We start from the raw sequence: 25,918 nt of genomic DNA on the forward strand, positions 1-25,918 counted from the left end.
CTTAAGTAATTTAATTTTTAAATTGGTATACGTCTTCTCTATTGCATCTTTAAACATGACAAGTTTTTGCAACAGGTCATAATTACACAGTACAAAAACAAGCACCTATTATCAGCAACATCATTTCTCATCACTTGACAATAAACCACCTTTAAGGACTGCCAGATAAAAACAGTTTATTCTTTTGAACTACCATAATTCTACCTCAGAGAACTGTCTTAAATAACAAGGGAGGAAAAATGCTTTTGAAATGTATGTAACAACAGTAAAAAATCCTACTAAAATAAGGCTTTTGGTTAAGAAATAGCATTTTTAAAATGCAAAAGCTATTGTCATTTCGGACTATAACAAAAACAAATTAAAATAATAAATTAAGAGGGAGAATAGACTCAATATCTCCAATTTTTGTATAGAATTTGGCATGTAGTTGTTTTGTCCTTCATACAGCCAGAAATACATCTTCATAGTTTCACTTCACAGAAGAGGGGAAAAAAACAGCAAAATACAGAAGAAAAAGCTTGTGATGTTTTGTTATTCTGTAACTAGAGGAGGTCTGGACTGACACTTAGGCAGAATGATGCTTCTGTATTACACCTAATTAACAGAATATACCTCATTCTTCATCAAATGTGCTCCTATCTTGCTGACACATCTCAATCATTTAATGTACTCCAGCAGTTTGTTAACACAGAGTGCTGATGTCTGAAACTGAGGTTCTGGAAAAACCTTGCTTACACCAGTAATTCCCACCACCACCACAATCTCCTAGTGAAGGAGGGAAAGTTCTCTCTCTGCTGTCTTGGTCTAACACTGGCCAGCTGTTCAGCCTTCTGCATCCACTTGCTCATTCTCACTGCAGCAGAATGGTGGAGAAAATCAGATGGGTAAAAGAGAAAAAACTTGTGGATTGAGATAAAAACAGTTGAATAAGTAAAGCAAAATCTGTGCAGCAAGCAAGGCAAATAAGAATTCGTTTACTACTTCCCAATGGCAGGCAAACGTTTAGCTGCTTCCGGGAAAGAGGGGATTTTCTTCGGTGGATTATATTAAATTTGTAGAAATTTTAACTAGCAAACTGTCTGAATTTGGCTGCCTGGAAGTTAAATAACTTGCAAAATGCACACAAGCGAGAAAAAGTTTTCTTTAAAAAATATTTTACATTTTATTTTACTTAAATAAAATTGCAGCTCTTCATAAAGATCAGTTAATTTAAAACTGCTAAATTCAATGTCAGACAGGCACATGGAAGAGTGGCAAAAAAAAAAAATTATTCAGAATTATTATGACAACAAAAATTAATCAGAATAGCAAATCATGATGCTTTTTTCTGCTTACAGGAGTAATCACAGTCAAAATACATGCATGAGAGCTCTAAAATATCTAAATAGCCATAAGAAGTTATGAAGCTGTATACACTTTTGCCATCAACAGTCCTGACCCTTAGTTTTTGTTCTCCTCTCTACTACCAAAAGGACCACAAAAGCTGAACAAACACTGCTCTTTGCTTAATTCCACCTGAAACCAGAATTTACATCTGCAGAATCTGAATTCACAAAGATTAATAACTACTGAGTTTTTTGGTTTAACCATGAATAACACAACTAAATACACAATACAGTTGTCATTTTATCCTGCTCAAGATCCTACAGGTTTACGCATCCTAAGAAATGCACAAAATCTAATGTAAATGAAGTAAATAATCTTTGACACATTCCAAAACTACAGCAAGCTGACAACTTGAGTCATATTTCTCATGATTTGTCATCAGCCATGTGCTCACTTTTTATTTTAGCAGAAACTAGGTAGGCTTAATTTCTCTTGCAGGTTTTAAAGCAAATGTTTTGATAAGAGCTATCTGTCTGTTTTGTTCTTGATCATCTGTATTAAAGATCTCAATATATACCTTACACCCACGCTATAGTCTCTTCTAAGTCCATTTGTGTGAAAAGAGCTATTTATGACACATTATGCAGTAGTTGTGTGATGCTTCTTCACAGTATTTGTCTAAGCAATCATAGTTCACTACTAAGCAGCATTTGCAGTAGCTCATTAACAAACTGATTCAACAATATTTAGGAGCTGTATGCTTTGCCAAAACAGAAGTGGCATTGCCCATTTAAATACTTGTCAGTTCCAGGAAGTTTATAGAGCTATTACATGAATCATGCACAGTCAATATTCGGCCCTCATTTTCCCCCATAAAGCTAAAGTACACACAAGAAACTTAAATAAAAAGATAGGCTTAATTTCTTTGTAAAATCAGATAAGAAAACCTAATAAATAAGTCTTTATTTGGTCTGATTTATTTTTCCTTTTTTTTCTTCTACAAACAAATAAAATGTGGAAATCAAACAACTTATTAAAAACAGGCTATTAATTTTCTCCAGACGACAGAATTTCTTCATGAAAAAAAAAATTCTTTATCTACTCCAACTGCCTGACCATTTCAGGGCTGACCAAAAGTTAAAGTACAGTGTAAGGGGCACTGTCCAAATGTCTCAACCAGCAACAGGCTTGGGGCTTTGACTGTCTCTCTCTGGGAAGTCTGCTCCAGTGCTCATTTGTATGTGTGAGTATTATGGTGGAAGTCACTAATTAAAAAACTGTGTAATAGAAATTCACCCAATTTCTCCCTTTTGAAAAAGGAAAAATGAGAATTGCAGAAAAGATAACCACAACCTGGTAGCAACAAATAAAGACAGGACAAGATGAGTTTACTTAATACATTTAACTAAAATTATTCAGATTGTTCCATGGTGCAGCCTACCAGGAAACAACTCTTGCAGTGACAAACTGCAAAAAGAACCTAGAATCAACAAAAATATACCTACAATACAAAAAATCCACATTCAGAGTACTTTCAAGTCAGATTATTGAAACAAAACAAAATAAATAAATTTTTGTTTTAATGGTAACTTTAGAAGCTTTGTCAGAAACAGAAAGGCTCAAGATAATTCAGAATGAAATTTGAAATGAATAGAATGAAATAACAGAATAAAATTTGGTTTGATATCAATATCTGATTCCAAGAGAGAAAGGAAAGCAAAAGGAAAAAATAACAGATGTACAAGTATTTAAAATTCATACAGCTCTAAATGAAAGTGAAAACTGGACTCTACAGACAGGAATTTTAAAATTATATGCCAGAACTGTGATGTCAAACAGCATTAAAAGCACAGGATTTTTTTCTCTGCCAGCCTCGGCTGAAATTCTAGCTGTTTTTCTTCCTCGCCCTGTTAGACTTTCTTCAGTGCCTAATTCTGTCTGTTCTCCCAAAAGAAATGCATAGAAGATGTGCTTTTAAGGTAAAATAATAAACCCTCTTTTGTTCTCACAGTCTTTTCACATAAGTTAACACTTCTGAACTATTACTGTATCATAAATTAAACTCTGTTAGCAAGTCAGATCTTAAGCATAAATATTATTTTCTAGAAAATCAGAAGCAGCATTACCCTCAAACCTCCTCCTTTACCAACTACCCCCAACTTCACCTATTCCAAACAAGCAGCACGGGAATACACAAAATGCAGCTACACACCTATCTGGACAATGTATAAATCTTTACCACCTTTGAAATAGACCTAAGTGCTTATATTTTTATTCTGCATGACTCTGCAGCATAATTCAGCATCAGAATCACAATGAATAAAACAAAAGAATCGTGATTTGACCTAGAGCCTTTAGTTAAATTTGCAATACATAATGCAGTTATTCACCACCAGCGTTTTAGACATCGAGTAAAATATGACCTTATTCTAGTGCTCCAAATACTCCGCACACTGAAACATTCTCTCAAAAATTGTTAGTTTCCCCCCTCACCCTACTAACAGTCAACATGTTCAACTACCAGGTTGGCTGTAAATATGTTTCAGAAAAACACATTTCCACACAATGACATTTAACAACAAAACCTGCGTCAGTCAGCTACCTATATTCCAAGATGAGATCTCAGCCTTACTAACACCAGCAGCTATCCCACTTTACCTGCCCTGCTATGTAACATATTACCCAAAACAAGCCCCAAATTGAATTACAGTAATTGTTGCACTATATCAGATCAATCTAATAGAGTACTCTGTACCACCAGCTACTGCTTTATCACTTTAAAATTAGGAATTGCAACAAAATGCAAGTACTTTTCTCCCAAGAATTCTCATCCCCTTTTTTCTTTTTTTAGGGGGAGGTGGTCTGGGGAGACAGGGCAGGGACAATCAACAACAGGGAAGGAGAACCATTTTCCCCAAAACATATTTATTTCTTGTATACTTTCTAATTCTTCTTGACCTAAAACTATTAGAATATTTAACCACTATTTCCAATCAGAGTGACTATTATTTTACTGTGAGATTACTCTTTCTCTAATTAAATACATCTATATGAAACCAGCCATCCCAAAAGCAATTATTTTTTCAACTACTTAATGCTTTTAATAGGTGTGAAGCCAGAGCAGATAAACTCAAGCCTTAGTATAAACAGTGTGCCACAAGCTTACCACATGAGAAGGTGCGAGCAGAGGCAGCATTTTTTGCCTTATGGACTAAGATGTTCAGCTGTGTCTGTTACTGTTAAATTACCTGTAGCTATTTGTCTTTCTTAAACTCACTCATAATGTTTTGTGGGTTTAGTTGCGTTTGGGTTTTTTTAAACAAAAGTTACAATTCAAAAACTTGATATTCCTCTTCATCCTATCTTGCAGCAGTGTTTCTTAGCCTTAGTTTTAAAGAACTAGTACAAAACAGTTGGCTTGGCCAATTCTCTTGATTATCTGTGGAACAAACAAATGTGTGGTGCTACCCAAAACAAACAAGTGTTCCCCATATCAAAATATAATAGTTTGAACAGAGAGGTTTCAACATCACCCAAATTCTCAACTATGGGAATAGTCTATAGAGCAAAAGCACTTGTCTTTTAGAACTCAGAGATCATTTAAGTTGATATATGTCCAACAGAAGCACTGTTAATGAGACCAAAAATCTGGCTAAGGATAACAATCAGAATAGGTTTTTTTTTCTTAGCCACAGTGCCCAGTTTTTTAGAACACCTTCCAAAATGTTGTATAGACTGTCCCCAAAGTACTGTTAATAAAATCTCTGTGATAATGCAGCTCTCTGATTCAACTCAATTTTGCTCCCTATTTCTTTGAATATCTTTACAGAACAGCTTTCTTTCCTAAATAAATAAACCACTTACTATCTGGTTACTTATTAAGAAACAATTTCTAAACAGTAATCACAATTCTGCCTAGAAGACTTAACTACTACACAAACAAAGAAACACAGTATCAATGTACTTAGTGTCCCTGTTCCACAGATACTCTTCGTAACTTCACGTAAGTTTGCACCACAAAAAAAGCCAACAGGGGAAAGGCCTGAAAAAAGTGTTCTGTAATTTTCACTTGAAATCACATTTAATAATTGTGGGCTGGAGAAGAGAAAGGCACAAATGTCAGAAAAATTATCATCAACAGTTCCTGAGACCAAGACACACTGCCTATTAAACATATTGGGTCATCCTATTTGGTGTGAAGTCCCAGCTTTCTCCCTCCTCAACCACCACCACCACCACCACTATCGTGAATAAAATTCTAATTGAACAGAGAAAATGACAGTTACATTATTATTCTGGATAAGAAAATTTACACAAGAGTTGTGATCATCTACACTGTCACGCTTGTACCATAGATGACCTTAAAAACAAAACAAAACAAAACCAAAACAACAAAAAAAAAACCACAAAACCCAAAAAAAATCCCAACAAAATTGTTGAAGTGAATCTTAACAGTTGGTTTCATTCAGATGAAGTCTACTTTGCTCCCAAAAGAAGCAACTGCAACACATTCTCCAACCCCTCCACACCCACTCCTATCATCTCCCTCGTGGTGGTGGTAAGATCCGTGGTGTAGCACACAAAAAGAGCTGAGCCATCTTAAAATTACTGCTCATTTTTCAGACAGGTCAGCTGCCTCATCCAACTAACCACACATTTGGATGAGCACTCGTGCCTACACAAAGGATGCAGCAGAAATGCACAGCTTTCATCCACAGCATACAATTAGAGCAGCTACACCCATAGGGAAACTGCAACATGAAAAAAACAATTACCCTGGAGTCAAATGATGCACCACAGCTTGCTCGTGTAACAAAGGCTCTAACAAAGGTGTTGAAAAGCTTAAAAATGTAACACAACACTTAAACATCTTATCCACAATGTCTAAACAATTTACAGGACTGCCTTGCTCGGCTGCTAAATGAACTCTTAATATTTCTCAATAACTCTTAATATTTCTCACTTTCTGATCTCCATAGTGAGAAAACCTCAATCTTTTAAAAGAGAGAAAAGAAGCTATCCTACAATTTGCAAGTTTTCACAACAAAAGCAAGAACACAAAACATCCTGAGATCTGTTACTGAAGAGTCCCATCATCCTTGGTAGACTTATGCTGAAAGGGCCTACCAGGGACTCAATTGTCACAGGGTCTTAGGTTATAGCACAAATAGAAATCTCTGGCAATATTAGAATGAGATCAGCACTCTGGAATAAGAGCCTACACTATCAAAGCCATATTCAAGTTATTTATTTCACCACACATGATGACTCTAGAAAACTATAATATAGGAATACTGAAATTCAAGAAAAATCATTTGAGAACGTAATGTAAGTATAATAGTATTTCTAAACTCAGGTACTTGCCTGTAGCATTACAAGCATGCACAGCATGGTATTGGCTAATCTAAGAAAATGAAACATTTACTTTCACTGGCCAAACAGAAAAATGAAAGTAACTTGCAAGACGAACATTGCACCAGATCTAACATTATTTGCACAAATTAAGTAACAGAAATAAAACATCTAGGGCGGTGAATTCCAGTCTAATAACAAAAAGTTAACTCCAATAAAAATTATTAAATAAATGCTTTCAAACGAGGACAAAATCAGAAATATCATCTCTTGAAAATATATTCATATGTATTAAAGAAATTATTTTTCAAAAATATGGGTATAATAAAAGACATGATTTTGTACACAACTAAAGAAAAGCTTGGGATTAAATTTCATCCCAGTTACACAGTACCCTTATTCCTTCCCAGAGTAGAAGTCAAACATCTAACACTACATTTACTGGTAATTTTATTTTTTAGCCATTTATCCCTTCAGACCTCTCTACAAAGTTTAGTGAAAGCTTAGGGCATTTATGTCTGAGAAAGGGTATCAAAACATGGCAAAATGTGCCATCTTGAGAAGGAAGGGTTAGCATCTTAACACCGGAAAAATTAAAAAAAAAAAAGAAACAATGTTAGCTCAATCATTCTCTATCTCAAAAGCTAAGAAGCCTTTGGTTTGAGACAAATAAGTTTTTGTTTAATGAAAGAGGACACATGAAAAACTCTTCTTTTGTACAAAATGTAACTGTCATGCTGCAAATACACTTCCGTGCCAGCTTTCACATGCCTAAAATGTCAAGTAATACAAAGTTCACACAGCTTTGACAGCTGAGGCAAGAGCAAACACAGGATGGAAGGAAGCATCAAGAACAAAGTAACCAATTACATACACATGCACCCACCCCCCCCCAAAAAAAAATCTAGGTAGGAAAAAGGTGGGAAAGCACTTAGAAATGTCTATTAGGAAGTCTAAAGAAACTTTGTTATGAACAGAAGACTAGGAAAAGAGAAAGGAGCTAGTCAGCATCACTTCTCTGAATATGAGTATCCAGCATCAAGTCCAAGTTTTGAGGAAGTACATCTTATGTCATTACATACCTATCCTGACTAAATTGGTATTTACCTGCATTCCACAAAGCATTTTCTTGGAAAGGGTCTGAACGATCTTATTTCTCACCAACTCTTCACTTCAAACTTTAAAATGTCTTTTTTCCTCACTTTTCCCTTCTTCACATCCTTTTATACTCTGCCTATATAGAAGAAACTCAAATCCATGCTACACTAAGACTGTACCTCCAAATCTTTACAATTTATAGGATAAAAGAGAAAGGTTATTGATACGTTTTACCAAGCAACTCCTTGAAATGGGTGAAACAGCCTCACAGCCTTACAAATAACTAAGTAAATAAGAATAGCATAATACATCATGTACTTTGAAATTCCCAGTTGAGTTTCTTCATATTTGATTTCAACAAAGTTAAAAAGTACTTGTATGTATTCTTATGTTTTCCACAAGCTAACTGCTGTCAACTCTTCCACACCATACACATGAAAATGCCTGTGCCAACGCAACTCCTGCTACAGAAAAAAAGCAATGCTGTAAGTAAATCTGTTTTAACTATAGTAAATACCTATGCTTCATACTATAACATTTATGATAGAATTTAAAAAATTATATGGCAGCAGTCCTTATCACAGGCATTACAAACGGAGACGGTTCTGTCTTCTTTCATGTAAGTTCAAAAGTTCTCAACATATCTATATTTCAGAAGTACTGGAGCTCAGAACTACTACAAGCAGCCAGCAAGGGAAATCTCTCTTTGATGAGCATCACAAACAGGGCTCAGCCTTTCTCTTAAATCGTTTTCAGAAATTAGTCTCGTTTTCTGAGACTAAATTACACAATAGTGTACCTGCAATGAAAACAATACCAGCAACAAGTTGCTAACAGACACAATTCAGACACCTTAATTGCTGTTTTGCCAAGTCCTGCAGTTAACATGTTACGAAAAATAAAATATCCGGGCCCCTCTCTGATAGCCAGAGCTACATCACTGCGAGTAGCACTTCAACACTGATCTAACCCCAGATGAAACGCGCACACTAGGAAATCTTAAAAAAGAACAAACCAAAAATCCACCTAAGACAAATTTGCGATGCGACCCTGGCAATCCCGGTTACTCCCACGCACCAGCTACACGGTATGTGAAAACCCCGGAGCCGCATACGGCAGCCGCCGGGCCCCGGCGCGGCGCCGCTGCGGGCCGCGGCCATTGTGTGTGCGCGCGCGGGCGGCGCACAGCGCCCCCGCACGGCCGCGCGCGCCCCGGCACCCGCCGGCGCTGGCCCCGCCCCGCCCGGCGCCGCGCCGCGCGCGCGGCTGTGGCGCCCGCCCGCACCGCGTCCGTGACGTCGCGGAGCGAGCGCGGCCGGGCCCGGCGCGCGCGTTGTTATTGACCCCGCTCGGGCGGGCGCCGGCCGGACCCCGGCCCGAGCCCGCCCCGGGACACGGACAGGGAGCGCAGGGAGGAAAAGGGGCTGTCAGAAAAAAATTAAAAATAAAAAAAAATTCCAAAGTTTTGTTGCTTTTTTTCTTTTTCCTAAGTTGCTGCTTTTTTTTTTTTTTTTTTTTTTTTTTTTTTTTTTGCGGGAAATTCAATTTTTTCACCGGGCTGCTCAGGGAGAGTGAGGGAGGGGGAAAAACAACTTTGCCCGCCGCAGCGCTCTGTCCTGTTACCAGCGCCTGCTCCTCTTACCAGGTTCTCGTAGCTCCGGGGATGCTCCTTGCCCGTCCAGTCCGTGCGCTTGGGCAGCAGCTGAGGGAGGGAAAAGAGGGCGCCCCGTGAGCGGCTCCCCCCTCCCCCGAGGAGCCCCCCGGCAGCGCCCGGGATGGGGCGGGGGAAGCGGGAGAGCGAGGGAAGGGGGAGGGAGGCCGCAGGCGGGGCGAGTGCCGGGTGCACGGCGCCGCTCTTACCTCTTTCTCCGCCACTTCTCGGATCAGGACCTGCAGTAACAACAAAAGCGGGCCGTGAGAAAAGGTTTCAAAAAGAGAGAAAAAAGGGAGAAGGAGGACGAGGCGGCCAGCGCGCCGCCCGATCAGCCGCCCTGCCCGGCCGCCCCCTCCCCACCAGGCCCGGCGGCGCCATCCATCCATCCCTCCATCCATCCCTCCATCCCCTACCTGAGCCGCTTGCTGACATGGTCCGTCCTCCAAAAAGCGAGCGATGAGGAAGTAGAGCTCTGCGGGGAGAGGAGAGGCCGTCAGGGCTGGAGCTCGCCTCTTTCCCGCGGGCTTCCCTTTCTTCCTCCTGCCCGCCGCCCCTCTCCGGATCCCCCAGCCACCACTCACCCGCTCGCAGCTCCGCCGTGTGCCGGCTGCCGCCGTCCCCGGACATGGCGAGGCGAAAACCGGGGAGGGGAGGGGGGGAAAGGGGGAAAAGGGGGGTTGCCCGGGCCGCGCTCCCGCGGCAGCGTCGGGTCCCAGCGAAATGCGCCCGCCCGGTCGCTGTCACTGCTCGTTCACCGGGGAGAGTCTCGGCTCCACCATTCAACCCACGGGCAGCAGCAGCAGCAGCAGGAGGAGGAGGAAACAACAACTCGCAGCCGCCCGCCGCCAACGCCGCCGTCGCCAGCCAGCCAGCAGCGCGAGCGAGCGCGATCCCTCCGCCAGGAGAAAGAGTCCCCTCCTCCTCCGCGCCCCCTCCTCAGCCCCCACGGCCCCGCGCGCCGCCCCTTCCCCCCGCGCCCCCCCTAGACCCGGGAGCTGCCTGCCGGGGACGGCCAGGCAGGGCAGGAAGGGGGGAGCCGGGCTCTCCTGACCCCGGCTACCGCCCCGCTGCCGCTGCGGCCCCCAGCGCTGTCCGGCGCTGGAGGGGAGAGAGGGGCGAGCGCTACGCGTTTATTAGCGGGAAGGCGGGCGGGCTGTGGCAGAAGATGTCGGCGGGGTGGGCGGGAAGGCGGCGGGCGGGCGGCTGAAAGGCGCTTTCTCTGCGCGGTGCCGGCGCGCGGAGGGATACGACGCACGGGGAGGAGGAGGGGCTGCGGCGGCGGCGGGGCCGCGGCGACTCGCGGCGGCGGCGGCGGCGCTGGAAGTTCCCGAGTTCCAGCGTCGCAAGAATGGGAAGCGAGCGAAGCCAAAATGCCCCCGGGGTGCGCGGCCCCGCTGGGGAGGCCCGGCATTTCCACGCTCGCGGCTCCCCCGTGGCCCAGCCCGCCCCCTCGGAGCCTGCCAGGGACCTCGGGGCGCAGCCAGGGGCTTTGGCATCTGCGCGTAAGTGCCACAGTGTCACGCGTTGTTGGTTCTTATTCTTGCAACATCGCGCCCGGGTTCCTGCCGTGGGTCTGGAGCGGGGGCAAATCCCAGCAAGCCCCCAGCAGCCAGAAAAGGCGCCTTTCTCCCTTGTTCGGAGGGGCTGCCCTGGCGGCTCCGCCTGGGGGGTAAAGGGCTCGCAGGGCGCTCGCTTTCAGAACTTCCTCTAAAAAAAAAGAAAACAAAACAAAAAAAAACACAAACAAAGAAACCACAACGAAACAAAAACCAAAACAACCAAACAAACCCCGACAGCTGATAACGATTCTATTCATTGCTCTTGCCGCCAAGCAGATCAGACATGCGGGACTGACGAATCTTCTGCCTTCCAGGAGCGATGGACAACAGGAGGAGTGTTGCCAACGCGAGGACGAGCCATGGATGGTGATGCCTGCAACCTATGGCTGAACTGGAGGTAAATCGCTAGCGGATCGATAACCTACCGAAGGTTCCTGAAAGGCTGCAACATCGTACGGAGCCCGGTTAGCGGTTAAATAATTTCCTTCTTTAATGTTTGCTACTTTGAGGATACTGAATAAAACCTTCTGGTTTGTGCTGTAACTGTTTCTTTGCTGCTTACAGTCAAAAGAAAATAAAAACAAAGCCGGTGTCCGCTGATAATTATCTTTTTTATAAAAAATCCATATCTGATGAGGGATTTAAAGGAGCAGGATTCTTTCTCTTTATGTTTTGCAACGTGTCTGTGCTTTTTTCTCGTCGAGCTGGGGCCTTGCAAGAACGAATGTGTTTGTGGACAATAAGAATGAATTTAGCAGGGATCAATGTAAACAGGGCAAGCTGTAATTTTAAAATATTTCTTTAGCCTCAGTTATTAACTGATGCAACTTGTGAAGCAAAGACAAAAGTATATTTGAAATTGTACAGAACCTAGACAAATAACTGTTTTTTTCCTGTACATAAAACCCCCTGAAATTCTCAACTATCTAACTTTCAAGAAATTTAAATTTGAACAACATTTCTGTGCAGCTGAAGGTAACCTGTGGTGAGCATTTTTATACGTGTTTCCAAGGCCTGCAAGCTCAGAGTACGAGCTCGAGCTTTGTGCTTGACATGGTGAGAAAGCGTCGCTGCAATCACCCTTCTGCTTTATTGAAGAAATGTTACCCTGAAAGGTTAAAGAAAGGAGGCTAAAACATCACTTATTTCCATTGTCTTATTACAAAAAAACTATATTTATATAGTGGATGTCTAGATGCTGTGCATTTTTTTATATACAATTATCACATGTCCTAAAAAAATCATTAAAATGCTAGTCTAAAATTTTTATTATTAAGGTAAATTAGTTTTTTATCATAAATTCTTTTTTTTAATAAAAAGGAAAAAAAAAACAAGACTGTATGTAGTAGATTTGATCACTGTATCTGTAGCTACAACCACTATATATTTTAAAATGTACATGTATCTCCCTTTCCCCAGATTTGTTTCTATAACCACTCTGTTTCAGCTTCATTTTAAATCCACACTTCAAATAATTGAAAAGGAAATGAAATCATATTTAATGTCTAATAAAGATTTTTAAAATAAAGTGACTTGCATCTTTTCTTAGCAATGTAAAATGTGTATTGTAATATCTTTCATAGGTGATGCTCACAACAAAGGGCTACATGAATAATGTGATTAACATTTTAATTTCCCTTGATGTTTACATAAAAGAAAGTATACTGATGTACGACATCACTGAAACTGTAAACCAAGCAGTAGAAAAATTTTAACAGTTATGGAGTCTGAAAGTAGAGGGAAAACTCTCCTAGATATATTGACCCTCCTTGTTCTTTTGGCAACTCATAACTTTTCCTATTGCAGTTCAAAATACAGCCTGCAGAATCAAAAAGTTCTTGGTGTTTTGACAATAAAATAAGGATTGTGTCTTTTATTTAATTTTTTTTTGATTACCAAGCAAAAAGCATAGTCCCAGACTTGAGCTTGAGCACTGCAGTACTACAAGTAATATTTAATAAACAGCTTTTACAAATGTGCATTCCATTTTCATTTTACAGATTAAATCTGATGGGATTTTATGTGCATGTGTGGGCACAACATGAAAGTCACACACAAGAGAAAATGCCTAATTACCATTGCTTGGTGATACATGTTAGATAGAATTCCTGCAACAGTAACAAATATTCCATTCATTTCTCAGAAATACTTTTAAAGGCTTTTTATTCTTTCATTTTAAATTAAGATTTTTTTTGTAACATACACAAGTGAAGAAAAATATAATCTCTGAATTTTAACTATCTTTATTGTTTTGCTTTCTAATAATCCCTTTTCTTTCATGCGATCTTTTCACCTTACATTATTCTAAACTAAAATACATCAGTTCTACTTTATCAACAAGACTTAATGTTTTCAGGAGAAATTACTTTGAAAGATCTTCATAAAAAAATAAATAGTAATGGAATTATTTCATTTTGTGACTCAAATGTTAACATTCACACACAATTGCTAAATTGATTTTACCAAAAAAAAAAAAAAAAAAAAAAAAAAAAAGGAAGAATAAAGTTTCATAGATTTTCCTGTTGCTGTAGATTTTACACATCAGCTATACTAAGCAATGGCCTGATCCTGGGAGTTGCTGGTTTGGGATACCTCTTTTTACCCTAACCTGGCTTTTTTTTTTTCTTCCATCTTCCTCTTCCCCTCTAAAAAGTGCTACAAGCTCTATAAGTATCCAAATACAGATATATTAGAATCCTCTTGAATTACTGGTTACCTTTGACAGATAAGAATGTAGTATCTTTGGTTTCTTCTTGAATTTTCTGGTATCTTTCTGCACTTCTGGGATTAGTTGTTCAGGGGGTTTGGGGTTGGGGTTTTTTGTTTGTTTTTTTTACTGATATATTTTAGCCAGTGTTTTTTTGTGTCAGTATGATTTTATAAGTTGTGCCCAGAAAGTACATTTTTTGGACCTTAGTAGTGGCAGTACTTGACATGAAAAGCTTTTCTGTTTCTTTTGAAATTTGCTCTTCTCCTTTTCTCTAGAGACAAAGGAAAGTATTTAGGGTTTGTAGATTGTCAAGCTAAACAATGTAGCTAAATATTTGAAGCATGATATTGGCAGGGGGTGGCTGAGAGCAACATAAAGCAGTGACTAAGTTTTCCTCGGGTTTGGATGGTTGGTTGGTTGCTTGAACAGGGCTTTTTTGGTGAGTTTTTTTCCACCTCAAATGAGAATTATCACCACTAGTTGCTTGTTGATTCTTATTCTTGAAACCAACCATAAACCTTACAAGGGCAAGATGTGTGTGATGAGTGCTTGTGAGGCCAGCAACTTTTTTTATTGTTATCATTTGTGTTAACTTCATGCAGAAAGAACCACACGTGCTAAATTACCATACTACTATGAGCAAATTCCTTCTGTAGTTTCAAACAATAACTTGGAGCTTAACTAAGTAGCTTCACATCAAAATTCATTTAAATACTCACTTGTTCATGCTTCATGCCAAGAATACATCCAATATCTTTTCTGCACCCTGCGTCAGTAACCTACCTGAACTTTCTACTATGAAGTTTCTAATGGAGTGCTTAGCTGCTTTGTATTCTACCCTTATCAGATATTAAACAGTGAACTGTATGCTTCTATTTTTTACTTTATTTCCCATTTCGGTGTGCCCTTTATCACAGAACGTGCTTGTCTTCCCACTCCACTATTTTTGAAAATATTTCCTGTTACTCCTGCTTGCTTCTCACCAATGGTGAAGAGGAGCTTAGAGTTAGGCACATGTATTACCCAAACCACCACCAGCACTGGTAAATTAACATTTTTTAAAAATCACACACATAGATTAGCCTCTGAAAATGTTTTCTATCAATTTTGTGTAAAAACAAATAATTAGCTGCAAATCTACTGTCAGGCTTTTAAAAGTAGATCTATATGTCATTTATATTTTGAGCAGTAAATTAAAAAAAAAAAAAGTTGGAGTTTATCCAATGAACCTAAAAACTTCTTTAATATGCTGTTACCCAAATAAATATGAATTGCACCAGCCTTGATATTCTTTCAGTTTCACTGTTATATCTTTGAGTACAAAACCTTCCCTTAGAAAGAGAAACTAAGAATAAGGCCTATGTTATTCCTACTGAATAGAGGAATTCTACTGGTTCATGCTGGGGATTTTGTTTGGGTTCGTTTTGTCTTAAAGTAAATTTATTTGTGTTCCTATATTTTGTAAAAGACTTTCAACTAAATTTCCTGGATCTGTTTGACATTTAAACTTTCTACACTGAATCCATTCCCTAATTACCCAGAAGATATTGAGAAAATTATTAAAATGCTGTACTTAATTTTTTGCTGTTAGGCTTTTCTTCACAGAGACTCTTGGATATTTGCCATGTCCATTTTCATGTCTATTTGATGTCTCCAAAGTTTTCTGAGTCTTCTAAGCATTATGTAGAAGTTTTTTCAAAGGAAGCATTGAAAAAATTAATACACAGGGTATATTTTAGAAGAGAGATACTCCATAATGAAAATAGGAATTCTGTTGCTTTGTATATTGACAATTATTTGCTTAGATTATTACTTCTACAAAAATTTTGAAAATGTTTGCTGTTACTTGACTTTGTAGTAAAGTGTTTTAATATGCTAAGGCAATTTTTGTTGAGCAGAAGATTTTCCAAATAACGTGTATCATTCATTTGTTTCATTGGTTTCATATTAGCACTCTGAGTCTAAGAAGACTTACTTGAGGTCTTAAGTGACAAATTTTATATAAACTGGTAAATTGTAAAGTTTGTTAAGGCACAATTTAATAGTGGCCTTCAGCTACTGTTTGTCTTTCCATTTCTCGAAATGAAAATTTAGATTTCTGTAGAACCAAGTTTGAGGGTCATTTCCAATTAGGGGTTTGGATTTAATGTTTTCATTTACTGTAGTAGCCTGTTAGAAATGCAACTTTTAAAAATACAGATGAGAGGTTATTTGCCTAATTTTTCAAAATTATGCTGGCTATCATTAGCTTTCATATAGACTTGGAATTGCTCTGAGTTAATACAAAAGATTGTTAAAGATTTACATCTATGTAATAACTTAAGGGATTCTGTGATATTGTTATCAGACATATAGTCTGATAAACTTGCTAATATGCAATTTAGATAAAAGTAGAGGAGGCTGTAAGAAATATCGCTGAGATCTACCCAGGGAAGAGATGAGCAGAATAATGAAGGTATAATTTCATGATGTTACATTCAAAAAAATCCATTGAAGAAATTATATGAGTCATTCATGCTCCTTATGGGCTCCAAATCAATATAAGGGGGAGAAAAAACCCCTCTATTTGATAGCCAGTAGTAAATCTTTTTAAAAGACCGTTCTATTTATTACATATTCAACATTGAGAATATGGTAATTTTTTCTTTTCTAGAACTCTGATATGAAGCCAGTGAAACAAAACAATAACACATCTTCTGTTGTAATACTGCATTGAGTCTTTCACCTTATCTCAAAAATTTAGAGTTCAGGAGAAAATTAGGATCAAGGAAAAATACTTTAGGAATAGAATTAAAGACCAAAGAATAGGAATAAAGTACATAGAGGAAGTAATATTCAATCAGTGCATACAAAATTTCTCTGTTTCAGAGAAGAAAATGCAAGACCCTCTATAAACTCTAGGGTATAGTTCAAGAATTGAAACACTTGAAAGATTTAAAATTAAAAATTATGTTTTTCCTCATAACAAAATGAAGCCATTTGGGCTTCACCTTTGCCTCAGAAGTCTCAATGGCAAGGATTTTAGCAGTCTTTAGAAGAACTGATACTTCTATAGGTAAGAACAGCCAGTGATAGTAGAGATACATAATTTTAAAGCTCGTTAGTCTGATCCAACACAGCCTTGCTCTGTTGCCAGCCTAAAGACCATCCTTAGTTTTTCCCAAGTGTTTCCTTCTAATGTTGTTTTAGTTTAGACCTACCAAGTCTTTTTTTTTTCTATGCAATTGAAATATCTACTTTCCCCAAAATAGCAAAGATGTAGAGTGAGTAGTACCAATATTTGCACTTACAGTAAAAATTCAGGGCTGCTAGCATTGAGCCAGTTGGCTGACAGTGCCTACTTTGTGTAGCATATGTGATTTGTCAGTCACCCATGAAATACGCATCACCGAGATTCCGATCTCCATTTATTGTTCAGTCTTCTGAGAAAATACTGGTCTGCTGATTCAGATTTCTCAACATTTTGTATTCTTGTATAGCATCTACTTGGTGCCTTGAAAGGATTATTTTATATTTTCAGTTTGCCCGGCTCTGGTGAGACGCATAGGCATGGTGTACTAATTGAGATACAAATTGTGTAAGATAACACTGATTTAAAGTAATTGAACCAAGCTCTTGATTTTACAGGTTGTAGAATACCAGTGCTTCACAAGAAGTGTGATCAGACAGCAAATGATCCCTGCATATACGTGACACTGGTTGCAGTTTTTGTTTGCTTCCTTGTTTTTAACCTAATACTAATGTAAGATGAAGACTGGTGCACTTGACTCCCTTTTCACAGGTGAGGCTCCACCACAAGATTAAAAGATTGTGATCATTCTAGATGGACTAATCAGCAGTTTTCTCATGCATAGTGGGCAGCTTTCTTAACAGAGATTAAAAAGAACCCTCTCTTGACTATATTTTCCCAGGTGGCTAGCTCAGTGTGTTCTGAGGTACAAAATACTGATTCCTCTCCCCTGGAAGAATTTGAACTGATGTGGGATCCTCCTGCACACAAGAGTAAATTAAAACTGCACGACCCCCTCTTTGGTTAGGAGCCAGTTTGGTAAGCATGCTCAGAAAATTATCCATGAATACGGTGTACAAAGAAGACAAGCAGAGATTTGTGGATCATGAGCTAGCTGCAACAGGCAGTGCTGGGCAAACTAAGAAGTTTTTTAGACACTCAGGAACTCTCACTGTTGGAAAATGACATATCTATATTTTGAATGGTAAAATAATGGAAAGATTATTTTATAGTTAGTGTCATACACATTCTCACCTCATCACTGATGGGTGTTCTTGCAATAAGCTCTGGATCACAAGCTTAGTGCTAGTTCCTGAACATGTAAATTTTATTTTTTTTTAAATACAACTTCCAATATTGAATTAAAAAGAAATTGAACTTGATCTTTCAGTATCAACTTTGACTACTACTAATTGTCTCTTGGCAGGCCCTTGTAAATAAACCATCAAATAACGCCAAAAGTCAATCAGCTACTGTAAAGGAACACATGAAAACTAGATTGAGCAGCTGAAGAAATACATAGGAATTTATTTTTAACATAGTTGTTATAATAAAGCCATGTCTATTTAGTCCATGTATAGATGGACTGAATGTACTATCAATTTTTGTATATATATGTATCAATTTTTTGCATATATGTTTGAAAAGGCTTTCCTCAGACCCTGCATAGCAGTTTCTGACAGTTTTAACAAATTGCCAGTCTTGGTGCATCCCAGATTTTACCACATTAAGTGTACCTCTGAATTATGTTGTTCCCATATACTCCCAACCCTGATTTTTGGTTGAAATTTTTCATCAGCCAGCATACTTAGATTTTTCTCTTCCCCCAGGAGAATGGTGTCTATGCCTTTCAGTTCATTCACTGATGGATAATTCTAATAGCATAGGACTCTGTAAGAGGACAGATCATGACATATTTGCAGACAACAAAATTGCAAATTCCAGTACACAGAAAGTAAGGTGTTCTTGCTGCTGTATTCCTCAGTTTTGAATTTTACCCATACTAGTAATCTAAAGAGCACTACTGCCCACTCAATTTCTGGCCAGTTGCTCATGCCAGTGGCCATATCCATATTACTGGGCTCTTTCAACCTCCAAAGCAGGACAGCTGCATCTGCATTGTCAGCTGGGCCTGAGCTAGCCCTGAGCCATGCCAAGGGTGGCCTGGGGGAATGCTGCTTGTCCGGGACCTAGTGCAGGGACTCCGCTGTCAACAATGTAACAGTGTCAGCTCTGGGCTTCAAGTCTGCGACTCTGTGCCCTGGCACTTTTCGGTTTGCTTGCATAGACACAGATTTTGCAACAAACAAAACTGAAGCTGCCATTGTGCTTTACTTCTCAAACTGAGATATCTTTATAATAAGGTGTAGTATGTAAACTACAGAATACATTCCACAACAATGTCCTTTGCTAGGAAGTTCCAGAGGCAGAAATAAATCCTAGTTAGTCTGTAACAAACCCTAAGACAGCTCAGTTCACTTTTGCTCAGCCTCCAAATTACTTGAGTCTTTATTCTGTCTACTGAATGATGAGAAAATGTTGAAATGCTTGAAATGATCATAAAAACTTCTCAGGGCCACACTAAAGAGCCTTGAAGGGTTGATGTAGAAAATAAACCAAAAAATACAAAGTCTCAAACTGATGAGATGTGAAAAGAAAACAATGTAACATTACAAGCAGGTAAACAAATTAACATCTGTCAGAGAGATTCACAGTATATCTCAATCATTGCTACAGTGTTCTGACCTGATGACTACCTACAGTTTGTGGTAGTCAAGCGCTGGCTGCAGTTGCTCCCAACAACTCTATTTAGAGGTGCTTGAGGGATGTCATAAACGACACCTTACATCTTAGAATCATAGAATATCTTGAGTCGGAAGGGACTGGCAAGGACCATCAAAATCCAACTCCTGGCACTGCATTGGTCTGCCTCAAATATCTCATCATGTGCCTGAGAGCATTGTCCAGACATCCCTTGAACTCTGTCAGGCTTGGTGCTGTGACCACTTTCCTGGGGAGCCCATTCCAATACCCAAACACCTTCTGGGTGAAAAATGTTTTTCCTATTACCCGACCTAAACCTTCCCTGATACAACTCAGGCCATTCCCTTGGTCCTGTCACCAGTCACCAGAGAGAAGAGATCAGTGCCTGCCCGTCCCCTTCCCCTCACGAGGAAGCTGTAACTGCAGTGAGGTCTCCCCTCAGTGTCATCCAGACTGAACAGACCAAGTGTCCTCAGCCACCCCTCACACAGCTTCCCCTCAAGGCCCCTCACCATCTTTGTTGCCTTCCTTTGGACACTCTCTGATAGTTTAATGTCTTTTTTACATTGTGGTGCCCAAAACTGCCCCCAGCACTCGAGGTGAGGCTGCTCCAGTGCAGAGCAGAGCAGGACAATCCCCTCCCTTGCCCAGCTGGTGATGCTGTGCCTGATGCCCCCAGGACAGGGTTGGCCCTCCTGGCTGCCAGGGCACCGCTGGCTCACATTCAACTTGCCATTGACCAGGACTCCCAGGTCCCTTTACGTGGTGATGCTTTCCAGCATCTCATTCCCAGTCTGTCTGTACATTCAGGGTTGCCCATCCCAGGGGCAGAATCCAGCACTTGCCTTTGTTAAACTTCATACAGTTGGGTGATTGCCCAGTCCTCTAATTTGTCAAAGACTTTGTCAGACCTTACTGGGAACAGGAAGACTAGTGCATGGAAAGCACTGAAAAGAATCCTCAAACAGTGTTTGGTCATAAAGCTTCTTGCTACTGGCTTGTTATCTGGTGAAAATATGACTATGAGGGGAAAGGTGGAACACCCCTTTTTGAAAGAAGTAATACATAACTGAGTCCTTTATTCATGGTCCAACAATAATATAATCTGCTAAACATGCCAGATGCACTGTTATTAAGAGATATATGATACCAAATGCTTTGTCTAATTGCTTGATGAATAAAGGGACAGCCGGTATTTTCCATGCTTGATATAAACCAAGTCTATTGTTATAAGTAATGAACTGAATTGGTCATTGAATTTTGTAAGAATGCAATATTTGTGCTGCTGGCTTCTTTCTGTAGATTACCTAATGCATTGTATGATCTGTAAACCTAAAGCCCCACCCCACCATGAAAGGATGAATCCAATGCTAATGCTGAAGCATTCATCAGATGAGGAGCATTATTATTGTTTTCATTTAAAGGAGACAGCCTTTAAAAATAAGTTAGGACACCCCTGTGATCATTCAAGTGTGAATGGGACAGTGGCTCAACAGAGCCGAAGACAAGTGCTCTAAAATCAGTTGCTTACAACCTGTATGGCAGTGATTCACCTTGCAGCTTCATCACTGAGGGTGACGTCTATTTGGAAATACTTTTTGTTTTCTGTTTTTTTGGGATGTTTTCACAATTATATTCAACTGCTATTATAGTTGGCGGTTGCAACTCAGTATTTAAAACCAATTTCATATACTTCCCATAGTCCTAACAGCATGTGTAATAGCAGAGCACTAGCCATCTCTTGTCATTAATTCCTGTTAACACTATCCACATTCACTATTTTTGAATAACTATTGTCAACTTTCTGATTTATCATAGTCATATAAGACAACCAGCTGCCACAAATGTCATGACCAAATCTATCCTTATGCAACTATTTGGAAGTGTGCCTTTTCTGTGCTACTCCGCCTCAGAACAACCTGCACCAGTCACATTGTTACCTTTGATGAACTACCACTGCACACGCCTTGTGAATCCAAGGCCCCCACCTCCCCTCTGCTGCTGAGGCCAAGCAACCCTCATTTTATGTGTGGCCACTATAAAGAAGTCTCAAAACAGTAGTAGAGGTGCCATGCTCACCTGGCCTTCCCGTCTCTCTCTCTTCCATCTCATCTCGAAGTTCGGTATCTATTGTCACTGGGGTAGATAGCAGACTCCTCAGTGGCCTCTTGATGCTCAGATTTACCATGTATTCAAACCTTTACTCACCTAGTTCCCCCGGGGGGAAAGAAGGCAAAGCTTCCTGAAAGACTCCAGAAGTTCATCAACACAACCAGTAGTTATCGTGCAGGTGGAGATTTGGCACCAATACACAAATGATACTTAAGTGCAATAATGCCTTCAAGGAAGTAGGAAAAAAACCCCCTACAATTACAAGCTTTACCAGGAATGTATCCCAGAGGGAACAAAACAAAAGCACTGCGCCCTCAGTAACCGGATTGTTGATAAAGGACCTGAGGGGAAAAATAAATCCAGTGATATTCAAAGCTTGCTTGCACATGCAAAAAAAAAAAAAATGGCTCTTTCTCTCCTGCTCCTATTCCTAGAAAAATGTTTCTCCCATGTTGTGCAAGATATCTTCCTCCACACCCACTCACCTAGATTACAGGATCAGACTACTTTCCCTCTCCTGCCATTCCTAGCTCTGCCCCCTGTCCCCACCCACCCAGACTGTCTTCCACAAAGCATCGCTGCTGTGCAATCACTGCAGAGTATTCACACATTGCTCCTGCACTCAGCCACCAGGGAACTCTCTTCCAAGCTCATTCTGGGATGACCTCCAGCCGCCGTAGTAGCAGCACTCCTTACTCTTGTGAATAACATGCAGCCATCTGTAAGCTGACAATGAACAGAATCACAGAAATTCTCCACCACTGCTGCTCCTTACTCAGTTATTCTAGATGCACGTGACATACATCACATGCTTCATCTCCAATAGGTATGAACCCCTTTAAGAGTTCACATCTTCCAACTTGTTACAGAATATGCCTGACATGTACATACGTATATGTGACATTAGAAACTAGAAAGAGTTTGGTTTGGTTTTTACAAATTAGATTTATTATTATTATTATTATTACTATTCTAAAAAAAGCTTAGAATGGCCTTCCAGCTTTGTCTTAAAGTGGGGCAAAAGTTCTTGTTCTACAACCTTTATTTTACTACAGTAATATTTTATAGCCATTTTAGAAATAGACTGAGGGCTTTGACAAGATCACTCTTTCCAGTCACTGCATTGTCATCTTAAATTATATTGCTCTCCATTAAATTGTTCATTATTGGAAGATTCATATCAAACAGCTTAGTACCTGAAATTGTCCAGTATAAATTCAGTTTTTATGGGCTTCAAGTCTGAAATTTATTTCTGAATGAGAATGGAAACAGTGATAAAATAATTCCTACAAGTTATACTACCATGACATAAATGCAGTATAAAACTAAGCACAATGGCCTCACACAATCAGGTTTATTTTTTGAGCATGAATTTGAATTACTAGCTTTATCCTTATCTTAGCAAGTATGCAAATATGATTTTCCGCTCATATTATGATTAGTATCAATAGACAAAGTTAAAACCTAGTGTTAGTTAAGTCAGTTTTCACCAGAACTCATTTATAGCCACTTTGAAGATGATTGTGAGGGTATTTTGCTGTATTAGTCAAACACTTGTTAGTCCCCATCATCACAAAGGGCATAATGTATCAAATCAGTTTATTTCTTGTACTGTCCATTTTCAATTGGAAAACCATTGAACTATTTCATTCTGATCTATTACAAATGCAGAACTGGACATTCAGAAAGCAGCTGCTGGCAATTTGGCAAGCCAATCTGGCTATAGCTAGGCTTTATCAGTTTTAAAATAAAGCAAAAAGTATATATATTAGAGAGAACAGGAGTAAAAAATTCTTGTTTTACCAAAAATAATAGCACTGAACTTTCTAATGCCTCTCCTGACCAGTATGTATGCAGCAATTTAACTAGCAATAAAAGTATTCACATTTTCCTATAAATACAAGAAAGATAACAAACCTTGAGCCAGGAGGGTGACAGAGTTCTTGCTATACCGGAGTTGTTTATAGACAGCCTCCTGTATATTTAGTGCTTTAATTCACATACAAAAGTTTTCTGTCTTATTTAATATAAATGGACATTGTGGACTAAATTATTGCTTTTCCCAATTACACTAGAAATTTAACTTGCATGTTTATTTATTCTAGTGAGTGATCTTCATTTTCTTGCTAGTCCTTTTCTCTTTCCCTGCTTTTTCTTTTTGCAGTTATGAACTATGAACAAATAACTTTTAAACTTTTAAGGGTTGAGCAAGATGCACCGAAACAACTTAATTTTCACTGCTGTTTAGCACAAGGGTTAATTTTCCATTAGGATTTCTGTTAATTGGTTGCATCTTATCTGCAGTTCAGAAAAAGCTGCCTTTGCCATTGAACAGACAAAATACCAAGTGTAACCTTGTGCTGACATATGCAGTTAGCCCAAGGTCAGTCAGAGCAATAGTGGAAAGTGACAACCAAGGGGAATTGGCTTGTTTCTGATGCATTTGCCTCCTTTAAACTTAAAAAAACTGTCTGTCCTTCTGTCGTGGTTTAGGAATGGTCCTTCACAATTCAGTGTCCCCACCGAGACTCTCCCAAGCCAGATTCCACTTGCTCACTCTCCTCAACTCCCCTCATCCTTCCCACACCAGGGATGGAGTTGAAAACTGGAGGCACAAAAGGTTAAAATCACTGGTTGAGATAAGAAGAGCTTACTGGAAACAGCAGTGAGGTACATAAACAACAGTAACAGCAACAATACTAATGACAAAAGTGTGCCCAGAGTGGGTGATTTACACACAAAATGCTCACCAAGCCTGAGATAACTAAGCAATGAGGGATGAACCCTAAGCCCACCACTGGAAAGGGACATGCCCCACCTTGGAGGAGGCAGAGTACCTTCTCCCCAACCCCAGGACCCTGGCCATGAGGTAAGATGGTATTGAATAACATTTTGGTCTTGGACTTGCCCACACAGCTCCAGGCTCTGCCCCCTCACAGCTACTGCAAAGCATTAACCCTGTCCTTGGCTGAAACTTAGACACCCTCACAATTTTTTTTAATGTACCTTGAGTTACCCATCTGTTACATCCCACAAAGGAGAAATACTGCTTTCAGGGATCCCTCCAAACCTTGTGTTCAAGTGTGAAGCAGTCAGTCATTAAATACTGATGATACAAGTTTCCTTATGGCAGAGATGTGACACCTGGCACTTCCAACTGCCACTTCAAAACTAAAATACTTACATGCTTCCTGAAGGGGCTCAGCAGATCACCACCTCCCCACAAAGACTCATGCTACATATGTCTGAATGTGTGACCATTCTAATTTTAAAAAAACATGTTCTAGAACTTGATACAGTGCCTTGAAGACTTCTCTGAGAATCTGACGTGTAGAGAAAAAATATAGGTAAGCGTGACATTTACAAAGCACTTCTGAAAAATCAGAAATGTTAAGTGAATCAGCAGGGTAGTGTTTCACTGCACTTTAGCCAAGTGGATCCTTTGTTAAGTGCTTCCAATGGAATTCTGGCACTGAGCTGAATCTCCTAATCCGGTTGGGACAACAGAAGAATTTTGTGCCAAAATTACTAGGTCAAGATATTGTGCAATTAGTTTAAGGACCCAAATTTTGCCCACCTTTTAACCATTTATTAAAAGAGCACTCCTTAAATAAGCCTGTCCAGAGAAGTGTCTTCTGATGCTCATGCCTAAGTTAAAATCTAAGTTTAAAGGGTCATTTCAAGAGCTTCAAGTGTCTAGATAGGTTTAGGTAATTAATCTCTTGGTGATCCACACAAAATGATCCGATATATATATATATATATATATATATATACACACACACACACAGAGGGACGAGAAACTCATAAATTGAAAAAATGCGTACAAATAACACTTTGATGATCCTGTGAAAGAGTTCAGATGGTTCAACTTCCCACAACCATAATTTCTAATTCAACAATTAGAAATTCAACAATTGAACAATTCTAATTTCTTTTAACAGGGTCCATCAGAAAGCAAATCAGAAGTAATGTGCAGGATTGCCAAACACATATCACTGGGTAACACTAAGGACTTCCCTTCTCATTGTCTACACCTTCTGTTATAGCCCTCTGCCTTCCATCACCAAAAGCAGAGCATTGATTTAAATTTTCTAACAAAACTAAGTTCATGCTGCAGAGAACAGCCTCCTCTTCTGTGGGTGTAGCAAGCCTATCATAAAAGTGTAAGTGACATTTATATCAATGCAGGTCTTAACTCCTATTTGAGCTAGCAGAGAGAGTTTTGGCAATCAAGCTTCAATTTTCAAGTGTAGATATGCTTGGCTTCTTTTTGGTTTTAATTTAAAAAGGCAACTAGAGACTTCTTCCCATAGAATAAATAGAACGCCAGG

The 25,918-nt window shown here is 39.6% G+C and overlaps 2 protein-coding genes across 3 annotated transcripts in view; one reads left to right on the plus strand and one right to left on the minus strand.

The window, feature by feature from the left end:
* Positions 1 to 10,418, minus strand: part of LOC119699803 (pleckstrin homology domain interacting protein) — a 107,293-nt gene extending 96,875 nt beyond the window's left edge. For both annotated transcript variants that reach the window (XM_038133769.1, XM_038133768.1), the window contains exons 1-4: positions 10,012 to 10,418; positions 9,844 to 9,902; positions 9,637 to 9,666; positions 9,419 to 9,478 (exon numbers count right to left, since the gene is read on the minus strand). In XM_038133769.1, the coding sequence (XP_037989697.1) occupies positions 9,419 to 9,478; positions 9,637 to 9,666; positions 9,844 to 9,902; positions 10,012 to 10,057 (195 nt within the window). In that variant the 5' untranslated portion in view covers positions 10,058 to 10,418. The remainder of the gene's footprint in view (positions 1 to 9,418; positions 9,479 to 9,636; positions 9,667 to 9,843; positions 9,903 to 10,011) is intronic.
* On the plus strand, positions 10,056 to 12,517 carry LOC119699099 (translation initiation factor IF-2-like). Its single transcript, XM_038132147.1, has 3 exons — positions 10,056 to 10,310; positions 10,417 to 10,932; positions 11,266 to 12,517. Exons 1-3 carry the CDS (start codon positions 10,056 to 10,058, stop codon positions 11,377 to 11,379), a joined length of 885 nt encoding a protein of 294 aa, XP_037988075.1. The 3' UTR covers positions 11,380 to 12,517.
* Positions 12,518 to 25,918: the final 13,401 nt, after the last annotated feature.

The sequence above is a fragment of the Motacilla alba genome, chromosome 3 (genome assembly GCF_015832195.1).
Source record: "Motacilla alba alba isolate MOTALB_02 chromosome 3, Motacilla_alba_V1.0_pri, whole genome shotgun sequence".
NCBI classification, from domain to species: domain Eukaryota; kingdom Metazoa; phylum Chordata; class Aves; order Passeriformes; family Motacillidae; genus Motacilla; species Motacilla alba.